The sequence below is a fragment of the Equus caballus genome, chromosome 7, assembly GCF_041296265.1.
Source record: "Equus caballus isolate H_3958 breed thoroughbred chromosome 7, TB-T2T, whole genome shotgun sequence".
Classification (NCBI taxonomy): Eukaryota; Metazoa; Chordata; class Mammalia; order Perissodactyla; family Equidae; genus Equus; species Equus caballus.
In genome coordinates, this window is record NC_091690.1 from 35142618 (window position 1) to 35164220 (window position 21603).

General features: G+C 44.4%; 1 protein-coding gene across 1 annotated transcript; it reads left to right on the plus strand.

Moving 5' to 3' along the window:
* The first annotated feature begins 2304 nt into the window (after positions 1 to 2304).
* VPREB1 (V-set pre-B cell surrogate light chain 1) lies at positions 2305 to 3093 on the plus strand. The gene is made up of 2 exons (XM_001502296.7): positions 2305 to 2403; positions 2488 to 3093. The coding sequence occupies exons 1-2, from the start codon at positions 2358 to 2360 to the stop codon at positions 2895 to 2897; spliced, it is 456 nt and encodes a 151-aa protein (XP_001502346.4). The 5' UTR covers positions 2305 to 2357; the 3' UTR covers positions 2898 to 3093.
* Positions 3094 to 21603: the final 18510 nt, after the last annotated feature.

Below are 21603 nucleotides of genomic sequence, written 5' to 3' on the forward strand. Positions count from 1 at the left end.
ATCCACTGTCCACATGATTGAACTCAATCTCCAGCCCCCATCCCCTCCCTGGAGATCGGGCTAATATCACATGGCTCAAAGCCCTAATCCTCTAATCACATAGTTGGTCTTTCTTTGTGGCCATCTCCCATCCTGCATCATCTCCTTAGCATAAACTCAGGTGTGGTCCAGGTGCCTCCCAAGAATAACAGACACTCCTATCAGTAGGGAAACTCCAAGGATTTAAAGCCTCCCTCCCAGGAACCAGGGATGAAGACCAGCCAGACTCTTTGTTATACAAAACCTGTGCTCCCTGCACAGCACCTGGTTCATGGGGCTGAGGATGGTTCCACGCTGGCCACTTCTGCAGCTGAGGGGAAGAGTCAGCCACCGTCGAGGAGCCTGGGAGGGGCTCCAGACCATGGAGGCAGTGGTCCCAGCATCGCCTGGGAGTCTTGCTTCCAGATTGAAGATGTCCTGTCTGTGATTGTGGGGTGTGGGGAGGCACATGGCCAGTGGGCAGCCCCTCCTCCCTTCCTGCCCTGGAATAGGATTTCTTTCACTTGAGCTGGGAGTTTTTGGGTCCCCAATATGAGTATGACCCAAAGGACTTTTAGCACAGACACTAGAAGGAGACAGCTGGCAGTCTGCCAGCCCCATGGGGCAACTGAGTCATGGCCGTGTGTTCTTCCATCTTTGCCCTGGATGTCATTGCAGGTGTGCATCACCTTGCAGCCTCTCTGGGATTAAAGATGTGCTTTCAGCTCAGTGACTGGTTCCACTCATGCCTTGTGAGTAGAACAGCAGCTCAGCTGACCCATCCCCCTAAAGTGACTTCTTCTTTTTTTTTAATCTTCACCCAGAGGGAAGCCTTGCCTTAGAGCCCCCTGACAGCTGAGGGCCCACTTCAATCCCTGGGCTTCACTCTGTGACTGTGCTTTGCTGAGAAAGTTCTAGAATGTGATGAAGTGGGAAGGGATGACAGAATGTGATGGTTAATTTTACACATCAACCTGATGGACCACAGGGTGCCCAGATTAAATACTATTTCTGGATGTCTCTGTGAGGGTGTCTCTGGATGAGAGTAGCATTTGAACTGGTGGACTCAGTAAAGAAGCTGGCCCTCCCCGATGTGGGCAGCATCATCCAATCCATCCAGGGCCTGAATAGAACAAAAAGGTGGAGGAAGGAGGGACTTACCCCTTTCTGCTTCCTGTCTGCCTGCTGGGCTGGGACATGGGTCTCCTGCCCTTAGATTGCGGTTTATACCATCGGCTCCCTCGGTTCTCAGGACTTTATACTCAGGCTGAGTTACCACTGGCTTTCCTGAGTCTGTGACTTGCAGACAGCAGATGGTGGGACTTCTCAGTCTCCATAATCGTGTGAGCCAATTCCTCTAATAAATCTCTTCATATATCTGTATATATCTCCTATTGGTTCTGTCTCTATGGAGAACGCTGACTAATACATGAGTCTTCATCTGAGCGTCCTGACAGCCTCCAGCTGCACAATCCACACAGCTTCTTGGGCAGCACTGAGCAGAGAGTGGGCCCTGGGCCTCCCAAAGTGCTTGGTGATGGGGTCAAACCCATGCAGGGTGGGGGAGGGACAAACAGAACCTCCGATGGTGGAGGGTCTGGCCAAGGAGTGGGTGGAGGACTGGTGCTCACAGACTCCACCACACTGGATCCCAGAGGAGACCGTCGTGAAGAGGAGTGGTCAGGAGGTCTGGGACCATGATGTGGGGGAAGGCTGCTCTACCTCTCCCTTCACCTGCCCTGGGCTCCACATGGGGGTCCCCAAGTCCCTCCTGGTGCTTCTTTTTCAGAAGCCGTGAGCCATTTCTGCTACATTCTAGCAGGGAAAGGGGCTAGGTTTGGAGGGCAGGAGTGCCAGCAATGTGGAAGGGGACAGAGTGTCCCCCTCGCCCCAGGGCCCCAACATTTCCTGCTGCACAGAGCAGATGTTATCACCACCCTGAGGACTTGTCCTTTCTTCCCAGTTCATCAGGCATGTAGGTTTGGACAAGAACGTTATTTCATTTCTCTAGGGCCCGGATTCCTGGGGGGACATTGAGGTCACTCCCCCTCAGGGACCCAAGCCTGCAGGCTGGCCTCCTGGGCACTGGACCGTGAGCATCCAGCAGGTGCTTCCTCCCTAAACGCTTCCATGGGGCCAAGGCAAAAATCACAAAGACCACCTTGGGACCGTTCCCATAACTGACACTGCAAACTCAAGAAAGTTCGGGATGGTGGTGGCGGGAACTGGGCGTGCAATGGCCCCACCCCTGGGAGGGCAGAGGAGGATGCTAGCCCAGCCCCTCGAGGGCCCCAGGAGCAGTGCAGTGTGAGGGAGGCAGAGGTCTGCTTGTCAGCACCATGTCCTGGGCTCCTGTCCTGCTGGCGCTCCTCGCCCACTGCTCAGGTGAGAACACCCCAGAGCTTGCAGCCCCTGGCCCTTTTCCTTCCCTTCCCTGCCCCTGGTGCCCACATGTTCCTGTGTCCCCAGGTTGTGGCCCTCATCCGGTGCTGAATCAGCCACCATCTGTGTCCTCATCCCTTGGAACCACAGTCCACCTGGCCTGCACCATGAGCAGCGACCATGATGTCGGCATTTACAACATCTACTGGTACCAGCAGAGGCCCGGCCACCCTCCAAGATTCTTGCTGAGATATTTTTCCCACTCAGACAAGAGCCAGGGCCCCAAGATCCCTCCTCGCTTCTCTGGATCCAAAGACTTGGCAAAGAACACGGGGTATTTGAGTATCTCTGAGCTGCAGTATGAGGATGAGGCTGTGTACTTCTGTGCTGTGGCGGCCCAGAGCTTGGACAGGGAGATGGACAGGGAAAGGAGGGAAGAAAAGCAGCCTGCTCCTTCAGGGCCCCAGGCACCCCAGGACACGCTTACCATGAACTAAAGACAGAAGGGACACGCATCCACACTGAGAGGTGTGAGTGGGCGAAGAGGAGGGTGGGCTGTGGGCTTCACAGAGAAGAGATGCTCCCTGTCCAATGAGGCCCCGCTGGAGGCTGGATTGGGGGATTAAAGCTGCTTGTGTGTCGGGAAGTTGTTTTGCTGAATTTTCTGTGACTGGTGTGCTGAATTGTACTGAGAAGGCCCAAGAGGATCTGCAGAAGGTCAGAATGGGGGCGGGGGGTGCACCAAAGAACCAGCCTGGGGCAAAGGTCCCAGGGGAGTGGCTGGTCATGGTCTGCTTGGCTGGCACCCCTGCTCTTGTGGATCATGGCGGGGCAGGGGGCTGACATAAGCACCTTGGGGATTCGCCCCGGCAGAGGACAGGACTCTCTGTTGTTACCTGATTATTCTCAGGAGTTACAGGGTAAACAAGCTTAGAAAATGCCTTCAGTAGGCCTCTGGGGAAGAGAGTGGGTGCCGAGGTCTAGAGCGGGCTCTCCACCTCGAACTGTTGACATTCGGAGCCAGGCGGTTCTTGGTTGCGGGGTGTCCTGTGTGCTGTAGGTTGTTGAGCAGCATCCCTGGTCTCTTCCCACCAAATGCAGTACCTGCACACTCCCACCCCTAGTTATGAAAACCGAAGACATCTCCAGGCATTGCCAAATGTCCACAGGATGGCAAAATCACCCTGATTGAGAACCACTGGTCTAGGTGAGAGAAATGTATTTACTCTTCTGCACAGGAGAGTGGCAGGGGCCAGCAAATATTTTCTGTAAAGGGCCAGATAGTAAATAATTTTGGCTTTCTGAGCCATATGATCTTTGTTGCAACTATAGTCATGTGTTGCTTAATGACATGAATACGCTCTGAGAAATGCGTCATTAGTTAATTTCGTCGTTGTACAATCATAGAGTGTACTGACGCAAACCTAGATGATGTAGCCTAATACACACCTACGCTGTATGGTACTAACCTTACAGGACCACCAGCATATATGCCGTCCATCAATGACCAAGACATCACTATGGGGTGCATGACTGTACTCAGTTCTGTTTTTTCATGTGAAAGCGGTCACAGACAATACGTCAACAGATGGGCATGACTGTGTTCCTATTCGGCTTTATTTACTGAAACAGAAGGGGCTTGGCCAGATACGGCACTCGGCCCATAGTTTGCCAACCCCCTGCTCCAGAGACACACCCCAGTTCCTGCTTCCAGGTTTCAACCAAGCTATGCTTTGTGGGGTAACCAAGGGCTCCCTCAACTCCTCCTGTCTGATGACTCGAGGAATACTAACCCTCTGGACCCTAGAAAGACCTGGAGACCAGAGGGTCATGTCCTTGCTGATGGGCTTCTTCGGTGAAGAGGGAACAGGTGGGTTCCTGCAACCCTGGCCCATGGCACAGCACCCTGAGCCCCTGGGTGGTGGGTCAGGATGTGCCCTGCAGAGAAGGACCCTGTCCATCAGGTGTCCACACATGTGGACATGTCTTGCACTCAGACAGGTGCCAGGAAAACCATCTCCCCTGTGATCCCACACTTGGCTGAAAACATCCATTTATCAAAGCTAAAAAGACCCCAAGGGTCCCCCCAAGAGAGGCGGACACATGTCAATATCGGTCCTTCCATGTGTGGCCTGAGTCTCTTTGGTAAAACAATGGTCTCAGCTCATGCTATGTTCCACGTATCCCCTGAGCTTCCACTGCCTCAAGTGCACTGAGTTCTTCCTGCATCAGGCCTTTGCCCCTGGGGAGGCGCCTCCAGGCCCCTGCTTCTAAAGGCCAATGAGGTGGTCCCCAAAGAGCTCTGAATTCCCCCTTGCAACCTGCCCTTCTTCTGCTTTCATCCTTTGTGATTCTGAGATCCTGTGTCATGACAAGAAACCCAGAGATCACGGAGTCGCGTTGGGCCCCTCCATTACCCTAATGCCCCTGCCCCAGCAGATCCCCAGAGGCTGAGACCCAGGACTCAAGCCTCTGGCCAGCCAGAGTGTGATTCTTAGCTCCAGTCAGCCTTGGGAGGGTCATTTGAATCCTAGGCCAACATTTCCAAAGTTGTATGTAAAAAGGGTAATAATAGCACTGATTAATTTATATAAAGTGCTTACCAGGGCTCAACAAAATAGTAGTTATTTCCTCACCAGTCAGCAGGACTGGCCTTCTCCCTGGCATAAACTTTCCTTTAGTCTGAGTCATTTCTCACCTTGACCATTATCGATGGGCCTCCTGCTCATCCCTCTGTGCAGCCTGTACCCTCCACTCCTCATCTTCATGACTCCCAGATCCAGTCTCCTGCACTCCTCCTCTCTAAACTTTGATTGTCTTCCACCCTTGAAGGCACATACGCAAGCCCATCTGTAACTTCCAATTTTGTGGTGGCTACATTTTTTTAAAAATGGTAAAAAGGAAACAGGTGAAATCATTTTTAATAAAACATTAACTCAATACATCCCAAATATTATTTCAACATGCAATCAATATAAAAATTATTTATGAGGTGGTTTAAACTCGTTTTTTCATACTAAACCTTCAAAATCCAGTGTGTATTTTATACTTGTGGCTCCTCTCACCTCAGACTGGCCACATTCCAAGTGATCAACAGCTGCCTATGGCTTGTGACAGGACAGTGCAGGCTGCAGGGATGCCCTTCAGACTCCTTCTCACAATAGTCTTTGAAGGCTGGCCCAGCCTCTGACCCAAGTCCTGTTTCTTGCACACCCCGCTCACTGTCCGTTTCCACCCTATTAAACCATCTGCAATTGATCTGACACCTGATTCTCCAAACTTCTGCCCGAACCCTACACTTGCCAGCAGGACTTTCTGTCCCTTTGCGGTGTCCTCCAGCTGGCTGCGCCAACTCAGAGTTCCACAATTATCTCAGATCCCACTCCTTGGGCAAGATTTCCCTGACCTCTTTATGCAGCTACTAACTTCCTGTGATGTGCAAACACCGTGTTTTCCTAACTATATTTAGCGCTTACCACACAGCTCTGAATTTATTTTGCAAGTCTCTCTCCTCCACTAATCTGCAAATTCTCAGTGGGCCGGATCTGTTCCGCTCGTTTTATGTTCTGATGAACACTAGGCAATAAACGAGTCGAATGAACTGATGAATGAGTAAGTGAATGCATGGCTGAATGCAATTTTGGGTTCCAAAGATCCTCCCGTTCCAGGATCTCATTAGTTGGCCGGGGTCATTGTGATTTTCTAAGGAGGGAAAACTGTGTCACATCAGTGACCAGCCACATTCTCTCTCTCCTTCTCTCTCTCTTACACACACGCCTCCCTTCTGATGCCTGCCGTATGATGCTGGTGATTATATCCAGCAACAAGGAGTGGTGTGGAAAGGAAAAGTGTGAAATAGCCCAGTGCGGGGAAGGAAACACTTGTGGAACTTTCTGAATTGGTCATGGAGGAGAGAAATGTTGGAAAGGGTGGGCTTCCCAGATTTTGGGGATCTGCTGCCTGGTACCGCAAAAAGCTCCCCCTGACCCTTCATCTCCAGGTGTCAACACTGCTCCTGACTGTGATACAGAACAAGGGTGTGGCGTGCTAAGAGCTGCGGTCGGTGCATAGAGATGCTTGACGCAGCTCCCAAGTTTGACACAGAAACACGCAGCCCAATGGGCTTGGACATGTTGCCAGTGGAACTGAAGACCAGGGACCCAAACATTCTGACCTGAGTTAGACACTGAGCCCCTCAGGGAGTAGATTTGAGGAAGCCCTGGGATCTTGGGGAATGGAGCATGCCTATCAGACAGAGTGAAAATGCACCGGCTGTCTGTGCACACAGCAGGCCGGTGCGGTTGTGGCGTGGTTTGGCAGTATGAGCGCGGGGAGATGGCCCTACATAAAGAAGGAGGGTAGAATTAACACGAGGAGGCCCTTTGGGACACGGAGGGCCCTGGCATTTCATTCTAAGGTGCATTTTGTGATGTATGCACAATGCCCAAATCCATTCCCTCATTATGGCATGCAAAATGGGGATATTTTCACTCTAGCTATCTTCCTTCACTTATTAGCTAGAAAGCTTCTTTGATGAAAACTTCCCCTCATCCATGACTGAGGGACTATTTATATAGCAAAGATAAGATAAATATTTGACTTTTCCCCTTTATTTACCACCTGTCAAAATAACAACTCAGTGTGCCAGCATCATTTAACTTTAGTTTGTTAGTATCATTATAATTATGTTCATGGGTATAAGCATAAATCCATTGCCATTATTATGTTTTTCTATCTTTGGTCAGGACAAGCCCATTCAAATTGGTCTCTAACCAGGAACACGTTGATGTGTCAAAAACAGTACATTTAATCTTGTTTTCAGTATTTAAAAAATTGGGGCACAGACACCTTCACTCTAGCTAATTCTCAAAAGGATAATGATTTATAACGCACTGAATGGAGAAAGAAGTTACACGTGGAGAAAAAGCCCTATGATGAGGAAATCACTATTTTGCAACCCTCAATGTGATAACAGTAATTATTAAGGCAAGGATCATAAATGGGTGCCAGAACCATTGGTTGATTGGTGTTTTGGGCACAGGGCATTGGCACGGTGCCCAAATGTCACCCTACAAACTCTAGTCACAAATGGAACATGGACGTTTCTGATGGAGAAATTTGGTTATCACTCTCACTTGGCACTCAAGCCTGGCTTCTCATAACGGGACAACTTGACACGGGTCTCTCCTGGCGGGCATAACAGGAAGCACTCCCTACTGATGGAGCTGAAAACATGTCACCTGAAGAGAGCCAAGCTGCCAAACTTCACTCCTAGTGCTCAAGAAATACAGGGGCCACAGGAAACCAATCATCCAGATCCAGACTGTGTACAGCTGGAAAAGAAAACTGGCTTGGCTTGGATTTTGAAAAGTGAATATCATGAAAGAAAAGGTTTAGGGACTCAGATGAAAAGAGACTAAAGAGACCTAACACGTAACTAGAATGCATGAACTGAGGTTAGATCTAGTTTGAAGACCAAAGAAAACAAAAACACATTAACTGTAAGTAAAAATCATCTTTGTGGACCATTGTGGAAATTTGACTATGAAGCAGCTACTATCTATTATGGGATTATATTGATTTTCTTCCTGATATTGTGGCTTTTTAGGAGAACGTGCCAGAACATCTGCAACTGAATTTTTCAGAACTTTTAATTTTGAAATAATGATAGATTTACATGAAGTTGTAAAGTAATGTACAGGGAGTTTCCACACACATTTCTCCCAGCTTCCTCCAATGTTAGCATCTTGCATAATTATAGTGCAGTATCAATTCCAGGAAGTTAAGATTGGTACACCCCAGAGACTGTTTAAACTTCTCCAGTTATACCTGCACTCATTTGTGTATGTGTGTATGTTGTGTGTGCGTAGCAATTTTATCACATGTGTAGCTTTGTATGATCACCTCCAATAGAGATATTTAACTCTGCCATCAGCACAAGGCTCCCTCATGCTACTCCTTTATAGCCACACTCATCCTCTCAGCCCTCCCATCCCCAATTTCTGCAAGCACTGATCTGCTCTCCAGCTCTCCATCTCTATAATTTTGTTACTATAAGAACGTCATGGAAATAGAATCATATAGTATGTAATCTTTTGAGACTGGATTTTTTCATTCGGCATAATTCCCTTTTAAGTTCATCCAATTTGTTGCATGTATCAATAGTTCATTCCTTTTTATTGCTACATAATATTTCATGGTATGAATCACCACCATTTGTATAGCCAGTCACTCATTGAAAAACATTTGGGTAGCTTCCAGTTTGCGCATTACGAATAAAGCTGCTATGAACATTTGTGTACAAGTTTCTTTGTGAACATAAGTTTTAATTGTTTTGGATAAATGCTCAAGAATGCAATTGCTGGGTGGTATGGTAAATACATTTTGTTTTAGTTTTATAACAAACTGCATACTCTTTTCCAGAATGGATGCCCCACTTTACACCCCCATCAGCAATGTAAGAGTGACTCAGTTTCCCCACAACCTCACCGGCTATTTGGTGTTACCACTATTTTCTACATTAGTTATCTGATAAGTGTAGAGTAATACCTTATTGTGGTTTTAATTTGCATTTCCCTAATGGCTAATGATGTTGAACATTTTCCATGTGCTTGTTTGCCACGTGTATATCCTCTATAGTGAAATGTTTGTTTGAGTCTTTTGCCCATTTTCTAATTAGATTTTTTTAAATGTTGAGTTTTGAGAGTTCTTTATATATTCTAGATACAAGTCCTTTATTGGATACGTGATTTGCAATTTTTCCCTTCTCACTCTATAGCCTTTATTTTCATCCCCTTAACAGTCTTTTTTTTTTTTTTTTTTTTGAGGAAGATTAGCCCTGAGCTAACTGCTGCCAATTCTCCTTTTTTTTGCTGAGGAAGACTGGCCCTGAGCTAACATCCATGCCCATCTTCCTCTACTTTATATGTGAGAGGCCTACCACAGCACGGCTTTTGCCAAGCAGTGCCATGTCCGCACCTGGGATGAGAACCCGAGAACCCCAGGCCACCGAGAAGCGGAATGTGCGCACTGAACCACTGGGCCACGGCCAGCCCCTAACAGAGTCTTTTACAGAGCAAAATTTTTAATTTTGATGAGGTCTGATTTATTGATTTTTCCTTTAACAGACTGTCCTTTTGTTGTCAAGTCTAAGAATTTTTCTGTTAGGTCTAGGTCCTAAAGATTTCTCCTATGCTTTTTCTAAAAGTTTTGTGCTTTTACAATTTTACTTTTAAATCGTGATCCATTTTGAGTTAATTTTTGTAAAATGTGAGTTTTAGGTCAAAGTTTCATTTTTGGAGGGGTCTGGATATCCAATTGTCCAGCACCATTTGTTGAAAAGGCTATCTTTTCTCCATTGAATTGTTTTTGCACATTTTTGAAACCTGAGTTGTGCACATTTGTGCGGGTCTTCTCTTTTGCTCCCTTGATGTCTGTGTCTGTTCCTCTAGAGCACCACACTGCCTTGATTACTGTAACTGTATAGTAAATTTCAACGTTGGGAAGAGTGATTCCTCCAATTTATTCTCCCCATTCCAAAATTTTTCGCCTATTCTAGGTTCTTCCTTTTTCTTTACACATTTTAGAATAAGCTTGTCTAGGACTACAAAAAACCTTGCTGGGACTTCAACAGAAATTGCATTAAGCCTCTAAATCAGTTTAGGGAGAACTGACATCTTTATTATGAGGATTCCAACCCATGAACATGGTATGTCTCTCCAAGATTATTTAGGTCTTCTTTGATTTCTTTTCATCGACAATTTGTACAAGTGCCATACATGTTTTGTTATGTCAATATTTAAGTATTTCATTTTTTTGGAGTAAATGGTACTGTGTTTTTAATTTCAGTTTCCACTTGTTTGTTAGTATATAGAAGTGCAATTGATTTTGCTGTTGTTGTTGAGTTTGTATCCTGCAACCTTACTAAACTTGTTAGTTCTATACGTGTTTTTGTAGATTCCTTGGGTAGAATACGCACATTCAGAGGGAGAAAAAAATGTAGCAAAATGTTTTATTGTCTCTAAGTAGAGAAAATCTAAGTGTTCATTGCACTTTTTGTCAACATATCTGTTTAAAATTTTTCAAAACAAAAAGGAGAAATTTTCCGTAGCTTGCAACCATTAGCCTGCTCAGTTGCAATTGAAGCCTGCATGAAATTTTGTTTTCCATCCCACACCATAAACTCCCCTCACATCCCCCAAGTTTCCTTGCCCTGTACCCAACTGCAGCCCCTGGGCACTGTGACCACATGGCTCTTTCACTCTCCATCTTCCCCATCCTGCCTCTTCTCTCCTCACCTGGCTCAGAGGCCAGGGTCCAGCAGTGGAATGGCTGATGCACAGATGCCCTCATTACCTTACCCCACCTCCCTCTGTTGGGCTTATCTGGCAAACCACAAGCTTTGGCTAAACCAAACCGTCTGCTGGCTCCTCACCTGCACTGAGGGGGTTGTTTCTGCTAGGGAAATTTGCATGACCAAGCTGGCTGGTCTAAGTCCCCTAACAGGCAAACCACAGTTCCCTGGGGCAATGCTCCACCCCTCTAGACAGGAGAGCTGAGGAAGGATGGCGTTGGAGGCTCATGTGCTCAACTCTCAGTGCTTAGCAAGGCCTGAGCTAGCTCCACCGGACACAGAGCCTCTGGCTGATCCCAGCAGCCGAGCTCCAGACCCACCTGCCTCACCCCAAGGTGGCCTTCCTGATGAGGAAGCTCCTCCTGCTACCTAGAGGGGACGGGCAGAGGGTCCCTCTCTCCTGTGGCTAGATAAGGAAGGAAGAGATGGGCCCGGCTCAGAGCCCTTTCTGGTGCCTCCCCTCTGGGACAGGTGAGCACTCACCTGGATCATGTGTACCTGCTGCTTCTCTGCCTGCCATCTCCCCAGTGCACTCTACACCCATGGGCCCTGAGGTTGACTGTGTCCTTGTCCTGGGAAAAACAGCCAGTAACGTCTGGAGAAAACCAGATAAACAGTTCTTGATTTTCTGCCTTCAAGTTTTTTCTGTGTCTGAAGAAAACAGAAGTTGGTTACTTTTGTTAAAGGTGGTAATTAACAGAAATGATTGAGACCATGTTAAATATAATAATTACAGAGACATATGAATATGGTTTGTTACCTAAGGGAATTGTTACAATTTATTAATACAATAAATTCAACGTAATAAATACCTTGCTTTATTTAATAATGTTATTTTAACTTTACAATTAAAGTTAAATGTTTAATTTTATTACCTATTTACATAATTATATATCTGGCATGTCTACACACATATTACAGAGGTATATTAAGACAGTTTTTGGGGGTTTTTTTTGGGTTTTGGTGCGGAAAATTAGTCCTGAGCTAACATCTGTTGCCAATCTTCCTCTTTTTGCTTGAGGAAAATTGTCGCTGAGCTAACATCTGTGCCAGTCTTCTTCTATATTGTATGTGGGATGACACCACGGCATGGCTTGATGAGTGATGTGTAGGTCCACACCTGGGATCTGAACCCACAACCCTGGGGGCCACTGAAGTGGAGCATGCAAACTTAGCCACTACACCACCAGGCCGGCCCCAAGATGCATTTTTTAAAAGTCTATTAAAAAATAGTAATATAATAAAAGGTGAAATTAGGGTATCTTGTGTATTAACCAAGGGTTTCCAGAGAAATAGAACCAATAGGATGCATGTGTATATATATTCATATATATATATATAATTTTTATTTATATATAAAAATATACATATTTATATGTAAATTTATCATAAGGATGGCTCATGTGATTACAAAGGCTAAGTTCTCAGATCTGCAGTTGGTGAGCCTGAGATCCAGGAGAGCGGGCGGTGCAGTTCCAGTTTGAGGCCAGTAGGCTAGAGAGCCAAGACTAGCCAGTGTTTCCATTTGAGTCCAAAGACAGGAGAAAAACAGCTCAAAAGCAGTTAGGCAGAAGGAGTTCCCTCTTACTCAGCCTTTTTGTTCTATTCAGGCCTTTACCTCACTGGATGAGGCCCACCCACATTAGGGAGGGCAATCTCCCTTACTCAGTCTACTGAGATCAAATGTTAATCTCACGCAGAAATACTCTCACAAGACATACCCAGGATAATGTCTCAGCAAATATCTGGGCACCCTGTGGGCAGCGTGGCTGGTGTAAACGTGGTGATGGATCTCAAAGGGCAGCAGCTGGGTCCTTCAGTCAATCACACTCCCCATAGTAGGTCTGCAGGGACATTCTCATGGCCACCACAAAACTATTTTAACAGGAGATGTCCACACTCTCACTTAAGATATAGAAAATGGGAAAGAGCATCACTCTTGTCCTTACAAGAAAAAGCTCCATGGGGTGGGGGAAGGGTGGACTTGTTCACTTTCTTGATGGTGGTGTTGAATTAACAGATGTATACACATGTGTCACAATTCCTTAAATTGCACACTTCACATATGTGCAGTTTGTTGTATGGCAACTTGTCTCAAGAAAATTTAAAAAGTACTTAAGTAAAATATACAAGATGTCAGAACATTCTTTGTAACACAAAAAGTGTAAGAGAACTGTTTTCAAAATTCTTTTAAGAGGATACAAGAGTCCACAAACAATGCTGTAGATCTTTGCTTTTGGCAGCCTCTGCTGTTCTGCGCTTCCCAAGCCCGAGGGCTCCATCCTCAAAGCCGCCAGCCGCCCTTCCTACCCTGCCTGGCTCCCCCCAACACTGGTGGACCCCTCCTCTGGCCTCTCAGAACTGTCTTCTCTCCTGGGTTCTCTGGGCAATGTCTGACATTATTAAGCTTGATAATGTCCTTTCCTCGAAGTCCGAATGGAGAGAAGAGGCTGTCCGTGACCTCTTCCCGCAGGTCCAAAGCATTTTGTGGGATACATCCTAGCATTTTTCTTGGCCATTGCTCATTTAAAGTGCAATGCTGGGCTCTTAAAGTTTTATTTTGCCCTTAAAACATCGCTAATAAATAGTACTGACAAGAATTATTATTCCTTTTGACTACAGCACAGTCAACAGCATGGTGTAGTTTAAAGTTGAAAGTGACTTAAAGAGAACAAAATAAGTTCAAGATAGAAAGTGGGAAGAGCCTCTTGACCCTCAATTCAGGTCAGTTACAACCAACACTGGTTATCATAGGAATTGTAGCAGCCAACAGTTCAATAGCTGTGTGTCAAGTGTTCTGCGAAGCATGATACAGGCATTATCTGACTGAAATGTCACCAACAGCCTTAGGAGACAGAATCGCTTCTAATTGCCAGTTTAAAGATGAGGAAATGTAAACTTGAAGGAAATTAAGTCACCTGGCCATGAACACATAGCAGCGGGACCTCCAACGCCACAACCCCATCTACTGTCAGATGACACTCAACTGCAGGAATAAAACAGCCACAGTTGGACTGACTTCTCAACCTGGAATAAAGGATGCCACACGTAAAACAGTGAGAAAGAAAAAAAGGAGCAGCCGTCTATCCCTGGGAGGCTGACCCGGCCCTCATGGCCAGCCATGTTGCTCTCCTAATGGACATAAACCATCTCAGAGAACACCACCCTCAGACAAGCTCCCTCTGAGAGCATGATAAAAGGAGAAAAAATAAGGCAGCTTCGTAATTTGGTCTAAGTACAGACAAAATCAGTGTCCCGTGCCTCCCCCAAAATGCCAAACATCCCCTCTCTTGGCCAAAATGAATGACTGCTATTTCTTTACCAATTACAGCCATATCCTTGTTCTAGTCTCCCCTCGCTACAAATAAGATTTTTTGACATACCCAATAATAGACTTGCCCCCTCCTTCTGACAGCATCCAATCTAGAAGGGACCCCTGATTCCTTAGCCCCTTCTCTAAATCACCCAGCCAAAGCCCACATCCTATAACAGGTTCTTTCCAACATCTTAGAGACAGCCCCACGGTCCCCCCATGCTGTGCGGTCTCTAGAGAAATAAACTCAACTCGTTCAACTATAGGTGTGTTTCTGGTGGTGTTTGGCTGGAGTGCATTGACAAGAGAAAGTGCATAGCATGAAGAAAACTAAGGCCTTTGTGAAATGCCTCTGTGATAAGAAGGCATATAACCAGAGATGTAAATTAAATGAGAAAAGGGACTATGTGGGGGATTTCTGGGGCAGAGCATCCAGGAAAAAAGCAAACAAGCACACAAAGTACAATGCAAAAAGTGCTGATCTTGGAGGAACCCAAGGAGGCGAGTGTGGCCTGGAAAACGAGTTGATTCCTTCGTTAGACAAATATTCGTCTGCTGAACAGCCACTTGGGGTCCAGCTCTGTTCTGGGGCACTCAGGATGAGTCAGAAAACAGCACACAAAGATCCCGGCCATCCTGCAGTTTTCTAGCAGCAGGAGACAACTAGCAAGCAAAAACAAACAAAAAATGTACATATTAGATTAAAAGTTTAAACGGTGATAAGTAATATGGGAAAAATTAGCGCAGGGAGAATGGAACAGGATGAAAGGGGAGGACGGCTGCGTGAGCATGAGCTGTCAGGTCATCTCCAGATGGGCAGCGGTCGGCTGGCCTGCTCTCTGGCAGGGTCCTTCTCCAGCGCAGGTCACAGCCGGGACCAGACACCTTCTCCCGCCCCCACAGAACCTCAGCTCCGCCTGACTAATCTCGCTCCAGTAGGCTCGCACTTGGCGTCCCTCCCAGGCTGCCCTGGCCCTCCGCCCCAACTTTGGCCCCGCCCAAGCCCAGAGCTGATTGGTCTAAGAGGGCCACCTGATCAACGCGACCAATGGGAGGCCTCTGCTGCTTTTTAAAGCGCGGGTCGGGGCGCCGGCTGCGTGTCTCTCGGGCCTGGCACCTGTCCGCGTGTGTCTTCGTTGTGTGGTGCCCGAGGCCCGAAGTCGAGGGGGTCGGTAAGCGCTCCAGGGCGCTACTGGTCATGCGCCCCTCGGTCAGTTCTGCTTCTCTCCTTAAGTCAAGGTCACTTTGTTTCATTCTCTCACTTTATTTTAAATAGCTGGTAAGAGGAATACATACATCCTAGTTACTCTTACATCACCTTCTAACCTATAATTCGCTCATTGTTCTAGAGTAAAGTTGGAATTTTTAGTTTGATTAACAAAAGAAACAATTAGTGAGAGTATTTTGTAAGTGTGTGTATTTTCCCCTTACTCTTACCATCCAACATTGTAGCATGGCTTTCTTTTATTTTAATGGTGAAAACTTTATTCTTCTGGCCGTCACTACTCATTTATCATTAAGTTCATGATTAGGAATAGTTTATGGCACATGATGAAGTAGACTGGTGTATATTGTACATCTTATTTATTTTGTCATTATTAGTAATAGGTTATTGCTGGTATATACTGACAAAGACTCCTAGAGCAGAGTCTAGCCAGGATCCTCTGAGCCCTCTTCTTGATTAGGCCTCACCCTTGGCCTATGAAGACTTGAACAAACGCTAACAGTTTCTAACAGCTCAGGTTCGCATGCCTAGAATGACCCTAGCCCCCCTAAAACGCCTGCCTGAGAAAACTCAAAGCTGCCTGAGGAATTTACTGTTTTTTCCAGGCAACACCTGAGGACAGAGGCCCTGTCTCCCAGCCTCTGGGGGAGGGTGGGAGCCGAACTGCCATAAGTGATAAGCTCCAGTCAGCAAATCCAGGTGGGTTTCATGTGGACCAACCTGCCCTTCCCGCTTTTTGTACTTTTTCACTTCTCTATCTCTGCTGAGCCCCACTCACCATCCTCCCTCTTTTGTCATTCTCTCTTTGTAATGCCCAGTCACCTCTCCGCAAATCCAAGTTGCCTGCAGTTCATGCTGCACTGTTTTCCCTTTCGCAGTGGTGTATTACTGGTAAAAATCTGTTGCTACCACTTTAGTGTCTGGTTTTGTTTATCTTTGACAATACCACGGACCCCAAAGCAACCACATCATTAATGTCACATTAATTAGCTCATTGTAATTATTTTCATTGCTTCTTTTAGGATTTCTAGGTACATAATTATATCTTTTCTGATTGTTTTTAATGTATCTTTTTCTGAACGATACATATTTGCTTCATGTCACTGGTCAGAATTCTCAGAACAGCATAAGTGTAATGGTGGTAGTTGTCTAGCAGGTAGGTAGAATTTTTGCCAAAGAAAAATGTGAGGAACAGGAAAGATTCAGTCAGGCTCTAAAGAAATGAGATAGATCCAGTTAAACTGGAAAGGAACTTCCTTGGACAGTGGGAGTAGACATTTGCGTCTGCTTGATTCCCTCGATCCCAAAGTTAAATTCCAGTTGAAAAATGAGCCCATGATGATTTTCTGTTATGTGAATGGCCTATTCATACACTTTGCCCATTTTTCGATTTTGTGGGTATTTTTCTTACTGATTAGCATTCTTTTTCACTTATTTTTGTTACCATGTCTTTGTCAATTATATGCATTGAAAACATCATTTCCTAGCCTTTGGCTTCTCTCTGTGCTCTGTTTTTCATGTCTTCTGTTGAAAAAAAGTCTAATGTTTTGTACAGGCTTGATTTATCAGTCATTTTTTTGTGGTTTATTTCGTGGGAGGGGGCAGGGGTGGCTGAATAAGGGTCCTGAAGGCCTGCTTCTTCTCAGGCCCCACTGCTGCTGGCCTCGTTGTGGCATCTCAGCCCGGCCCTCTCTTCTCCACAGGAGGCGGAAGCTGAGGGTGGACTTTACTCATGACTTGAAGGAGGTGCACTGGGAGGCCTGCTCTGGGGGCTTTCTACACCTCTTTTCTCTTATTAAAACCTGGTCAAGGTCGAGCTGGTCCTGCTCAGGGCCAAGCCCAGGCCAGTGGAGGTGTCAAGGCAGGAGCCTCCGCATGTCCCAGAGCCAGTGGAAATACACCTCAGTCTCTTCCTACCAAGCAGAGCCGGAGTCTCCATGAATGATCTCCTCTCCTGCCTGTTTCAAAGAGTGGAGAGGAGCCATGGGTCACTGTACACCCATGGAGCTGCGTTCTCCATGGTGACCCTGGAAGACCGCAGAAGACCCTGGGGAAGATGGAGCTGGCGTGAGTCCAGAGGTCCTGGTGTTTCACAGCTGTGTGCTGCGGTTTCCACCACCGGATCCCGTTCATCACCCAGCTGCAGTGAATGAGCGACTTGGGTTGTGGAATGCTGTGGATGACAACAGGTGGGTTAATGTTGATGGAGAGGAACTTGTCCGGGTGCACACCAAGTTGCGGGAGATGTTGCAAGCCTTGTGGTGGTCTGGCAGGGAGTTGAGAACTTCCATCTTTCTCCCGGTGCAGTAGGTGTAACAGACATGACAGGAAGGAGGAGATCAAAATCAAAGCGGCAGTGGGCAGCAATGGGCAACAAATGCCCTGACATTGATTTTAAAGAAAACTCTCAGAATAGAGGAATTATCAAAATAAACAGTCTCGTGGTGGCCTCTTTTATGTAATGTCTTGTGTTTTCTATTCCAATCTCAGGATTCTAAGGCTCAGTTCTTCAAGAATGTAGCGGATGTTAGTTGAATATCTGCAGTGTAATGGCCATGACAGCTCTAGATGCAGGGTATAAAAAGACAAAAAGGACCCCCGGCACATGTACCCTCTGGTCTATTTGTTACTTCTTTTCCACTTTATTTCACTGCAGTATTCCTGCTCTTCTGGGCCACATCAAATTGGATGAGTTAATTAATCTCACTAAGCTTCAGTTCCTCATTTGTAAAATGGAGAAAATATCATCTCTTATTTCATTAAGAGAAACAAGAGGGGGGCCTATGTGAAAGGTGTTTAGCACAATGCATCCATTTACTCATTCATTCAGAAAGTACCTGCTCCTGCCCAGGCCCTATTCCCAGTGCTGGGAGTGCAGAAGGGGAAAGACATACAAGGTTCTTGCTTTCCGGGAACTTATACTGAGACAGGCAATCTAGACAATAAGCAGGTTATCAAACCAATAAGATAATTTCAAATAAGTGCTATGAAACAAAACAATGCTGCAGAAGGCTATGGGGTTGAGGGGTAGGTAGTAACTTATGCTTGGGCGGGGTGGGAAGGAAGATCTCTCTGTGATGAAGATAATGGAACTGATGTCCGAAAGTCAAGAAGTGATGGATCATAAGATATGGGGACAGGCATCCTGTGCAGAGGAGACAAAGTGTAGAAGGAAATATTTCAAATGATGAAAGAAAAAATGTTGATGTGACTGGAACTTAGAGAAAGAGCAATATGTTAAGAAATGAAATTGGTGAATTCCACAGTGACTGGACCACACGTTATGTGAGTGTGAGTCTGTTCGTGCTAATGTTGTCACATCTTTGAAACCACCTTCAATGACATTATGAATAAGAGGAGTACATGCAGAGTAGCATCTTAATTACAGCAGAGTTCTCATCAGAAACTAACATAGAAGTCAATGAAGTGACATTTTTAAAGCGCCACTCATAATTCTATACCAAAAGTACTTTTAAAAAAATATTAACAGAGGAGAAATAAAGACTTCTTCATATAAATGAAAACTGTGAGAGTTTATTACCAGCATACCTAGTCTATAAGAAATGTTAAAAAAGTTCTTCAGGAAGAGTGTATGACGCCAGACAGAAATGTGGGTCTATCAAGGAAATGAAGATCCCCAGAAACTGAAAGAAAGTAAATATAAAAGACTTTTTTCTTATTTCTAATAATCCTAATATATAATTGACTATGTTAAGCAAAGTGGGAGTATGCATCATGGATTTATGGCATATGTAAAAGTAAAGTATATGACAATGATACTACAAGAGATGGGAAAGAGGAATTGGAAGTATGCTCTTGTTAGTTTCTTACACTATACGTGAAGCGGTATAGTATTTATCTGAAGCTCATCTGTGATTAAAGATGTATATAACACTAAGACAGTTACCTAAAAAATGGCAAGCCAATAGTGGAAATAAAATAACATCCTAAAAATACTCCTTTACTCACCTCCTCTCAAATAAGTAAGATAAGGAAAGGGAAGAGGGGGGAAGGAATGAAGACCAGATGGAACTAATAGAAAACAATTAGCAAGATGGACACTTTTAATCTAATCATATCACTTACATTAAATGTAAATAATCTAAGCAATTAAAACAGATTGTCAGAATGCATTAAAAAACAAGAGCCAACTATATGCTAGCTAAAAGATAGTTTAAAATAAGTTAAAAATAAAAAGATAGAAAAAGGGTATTCCATGCAAACACTATAATCAAAAGAAAGCTGGAGACTTATTAGACAAAGGAGACTTCAGAAAAAAAAATATTATCAGGGATAAAGAGGTATTAAGTAATGATAAAGTGCTCAATTCACCAAGAAGACATAATAATCCTAAATGTGTATTGACTAACAATGGATCCTCAAAATATATAAAGTAAATACTAATAGAGCTGAAAGGAGAGAGAGACAAATCCATAATTAGAACTAACTAATAAATTTAACAAGGTTACAGGACACAAGAGCTATATGCAAAAATCAATTGTATTTCTGTACTTAGCAATGAATAATTGGAAATTGAAATTTGTAAAACAGATCCATTTACAGTAGCATGAAACATGTTAAATATTTAGGCTATATCTAACAGTATATGTTCAGGAACTGTGTGCTGAAAACTACAAAGCTCTGAAAAAAAGACCTAAATAAATGGAGAGATATACCATGTTCATAAATTAGAAGATTCCATATTCTTGAGTGGTCAATTCTCCCCAAACTGATCTATAGATTCAGATTTCCAGCAGGATTTGTTATAGAAATCAAAGAGTTGATTCTAATATTTGTATGGAAAGATTAAGTAATTTTGAAAAAGAAGAATAATTTGGAGAGCTCACACTATTTGAGTTCAAGGCAGATAATAAAACTAGTTACCAAGTCAGTGTAGTACTGGCAAAACAATAGATATACAGAGCAAGCAGTAAAACAGCATAGAGAACCATACATATAAATGGTCAGTTGCTTTTTGACAAAGTCCAGAGGCAATTCAATGGAGGAAGGATAGTCTATTGAACAACTGAGCACCCCTATGCCAAAAAAAACAAGCCTCAAATTATACCTGGTATCATATACAAAAATTATTTCAAAATAGCCCATAAACCTAAATAGAAATCCTAAAACTATAAAACTTGTAGAAGAAAATAGGGGAGAAAAATCTCTGTGGCCTTGGATTAGGCAAAGATTTGTTAAATATGACAGCAAAAGTGCTTTCTACCCATACAAGAAAAAGTTGATAACTTCATAAAAATTAAAAACTTCTGTTCTCCAAAAGACACTGTTAAGAAAATTAAAACACAAGCCAGAGGCTGGGAGAAAATATTTGTGAAACACATACCTGATAAAATGTTTTTATCCAGAGTATATAAAGAATTCTAAAAATTCACTAATAAGAGAGTTCAGTTTTTAAAAGGGCGAAAGATCTGAACAGATACTTCACTAAAGAAGATATATATAGAAGACCAATAAATACATGAAAAGATGTTCAACTTGATTAGTCATTAGGGAATTAAAACCACAAATTAAAACTACCACAAGATAACACTACACATCTAAAAGAATAGCTAAAATTAAAAGTTTTTGACAAGGCCAAGTGCTGACAAGGATGTGGAGCAATTAGAACTCTCATACATTACTAAGGGCATTGCATAATGATACAGCTATTTTGGAAAACAGTTTGACCATTTCATATAAAGTGAAACATACACTTAAAACTCAGCAATCTCACTTCTAGGAATTTACCCAAGGGAAATGAAAAATTATTTTCACACAAATGTTTATAGCAGCTTTATTCATAATTGCCAAAAACGGCTAACAGATATGTCCTTTGATTGGTGAATGGATAAACAAAGTAGTACATTCATATAATGGAATAACAACTCAGCCACACAAAGGAATGGCTGCTGATGTATGCAAGGCATGGATGAATCTCAAGTGTGGTGTGCTATGTGAAAGAAGCCAGTCTCAGAAAGGCTACATACTGTTTGATTCCATTTACATGGCATTCTGGAAAATGCAAAACTATAGGGACAACAAAGAGGTCAGTGGTTGCTAGGGGTTGGGAGTGGAGGGATGAGGTGATGACAAAGAGGCATGAGGGATTTTGGGGGTTGATGCAACTGTTCTATATCTTTTTTTTTTCTAGATTGACAACTGAGCTAACATCTGTTGCCAATCTTCCTTTTTTCTTCTTCTTCTCCCCAAAGCCCTCCCAGTGCATAGTTGTGTATTCTAGTTGTAGGTCCTTCTGGTTGTGCTATGTGGGATGCCATCTCAGCATGGCCTGATGAGCAGTGCCATGGATCT

Coding starts and splice junctions, on each gene's coding strand:
- VPREB1 (XM_001502296.7), top strand. CDS start 2,358: ATGTCCTGGGCTCCTGTCCTGCTGGCGCTCCTCGCCCACTGCTCAG. Junction 2,404..2,487: donor GCTCCTCGCCCACTGCTCAG/GTGAGAACACCC, acceptor CTGTGTCCCCAG/GTTGTGGCCCTCATCCGGTG.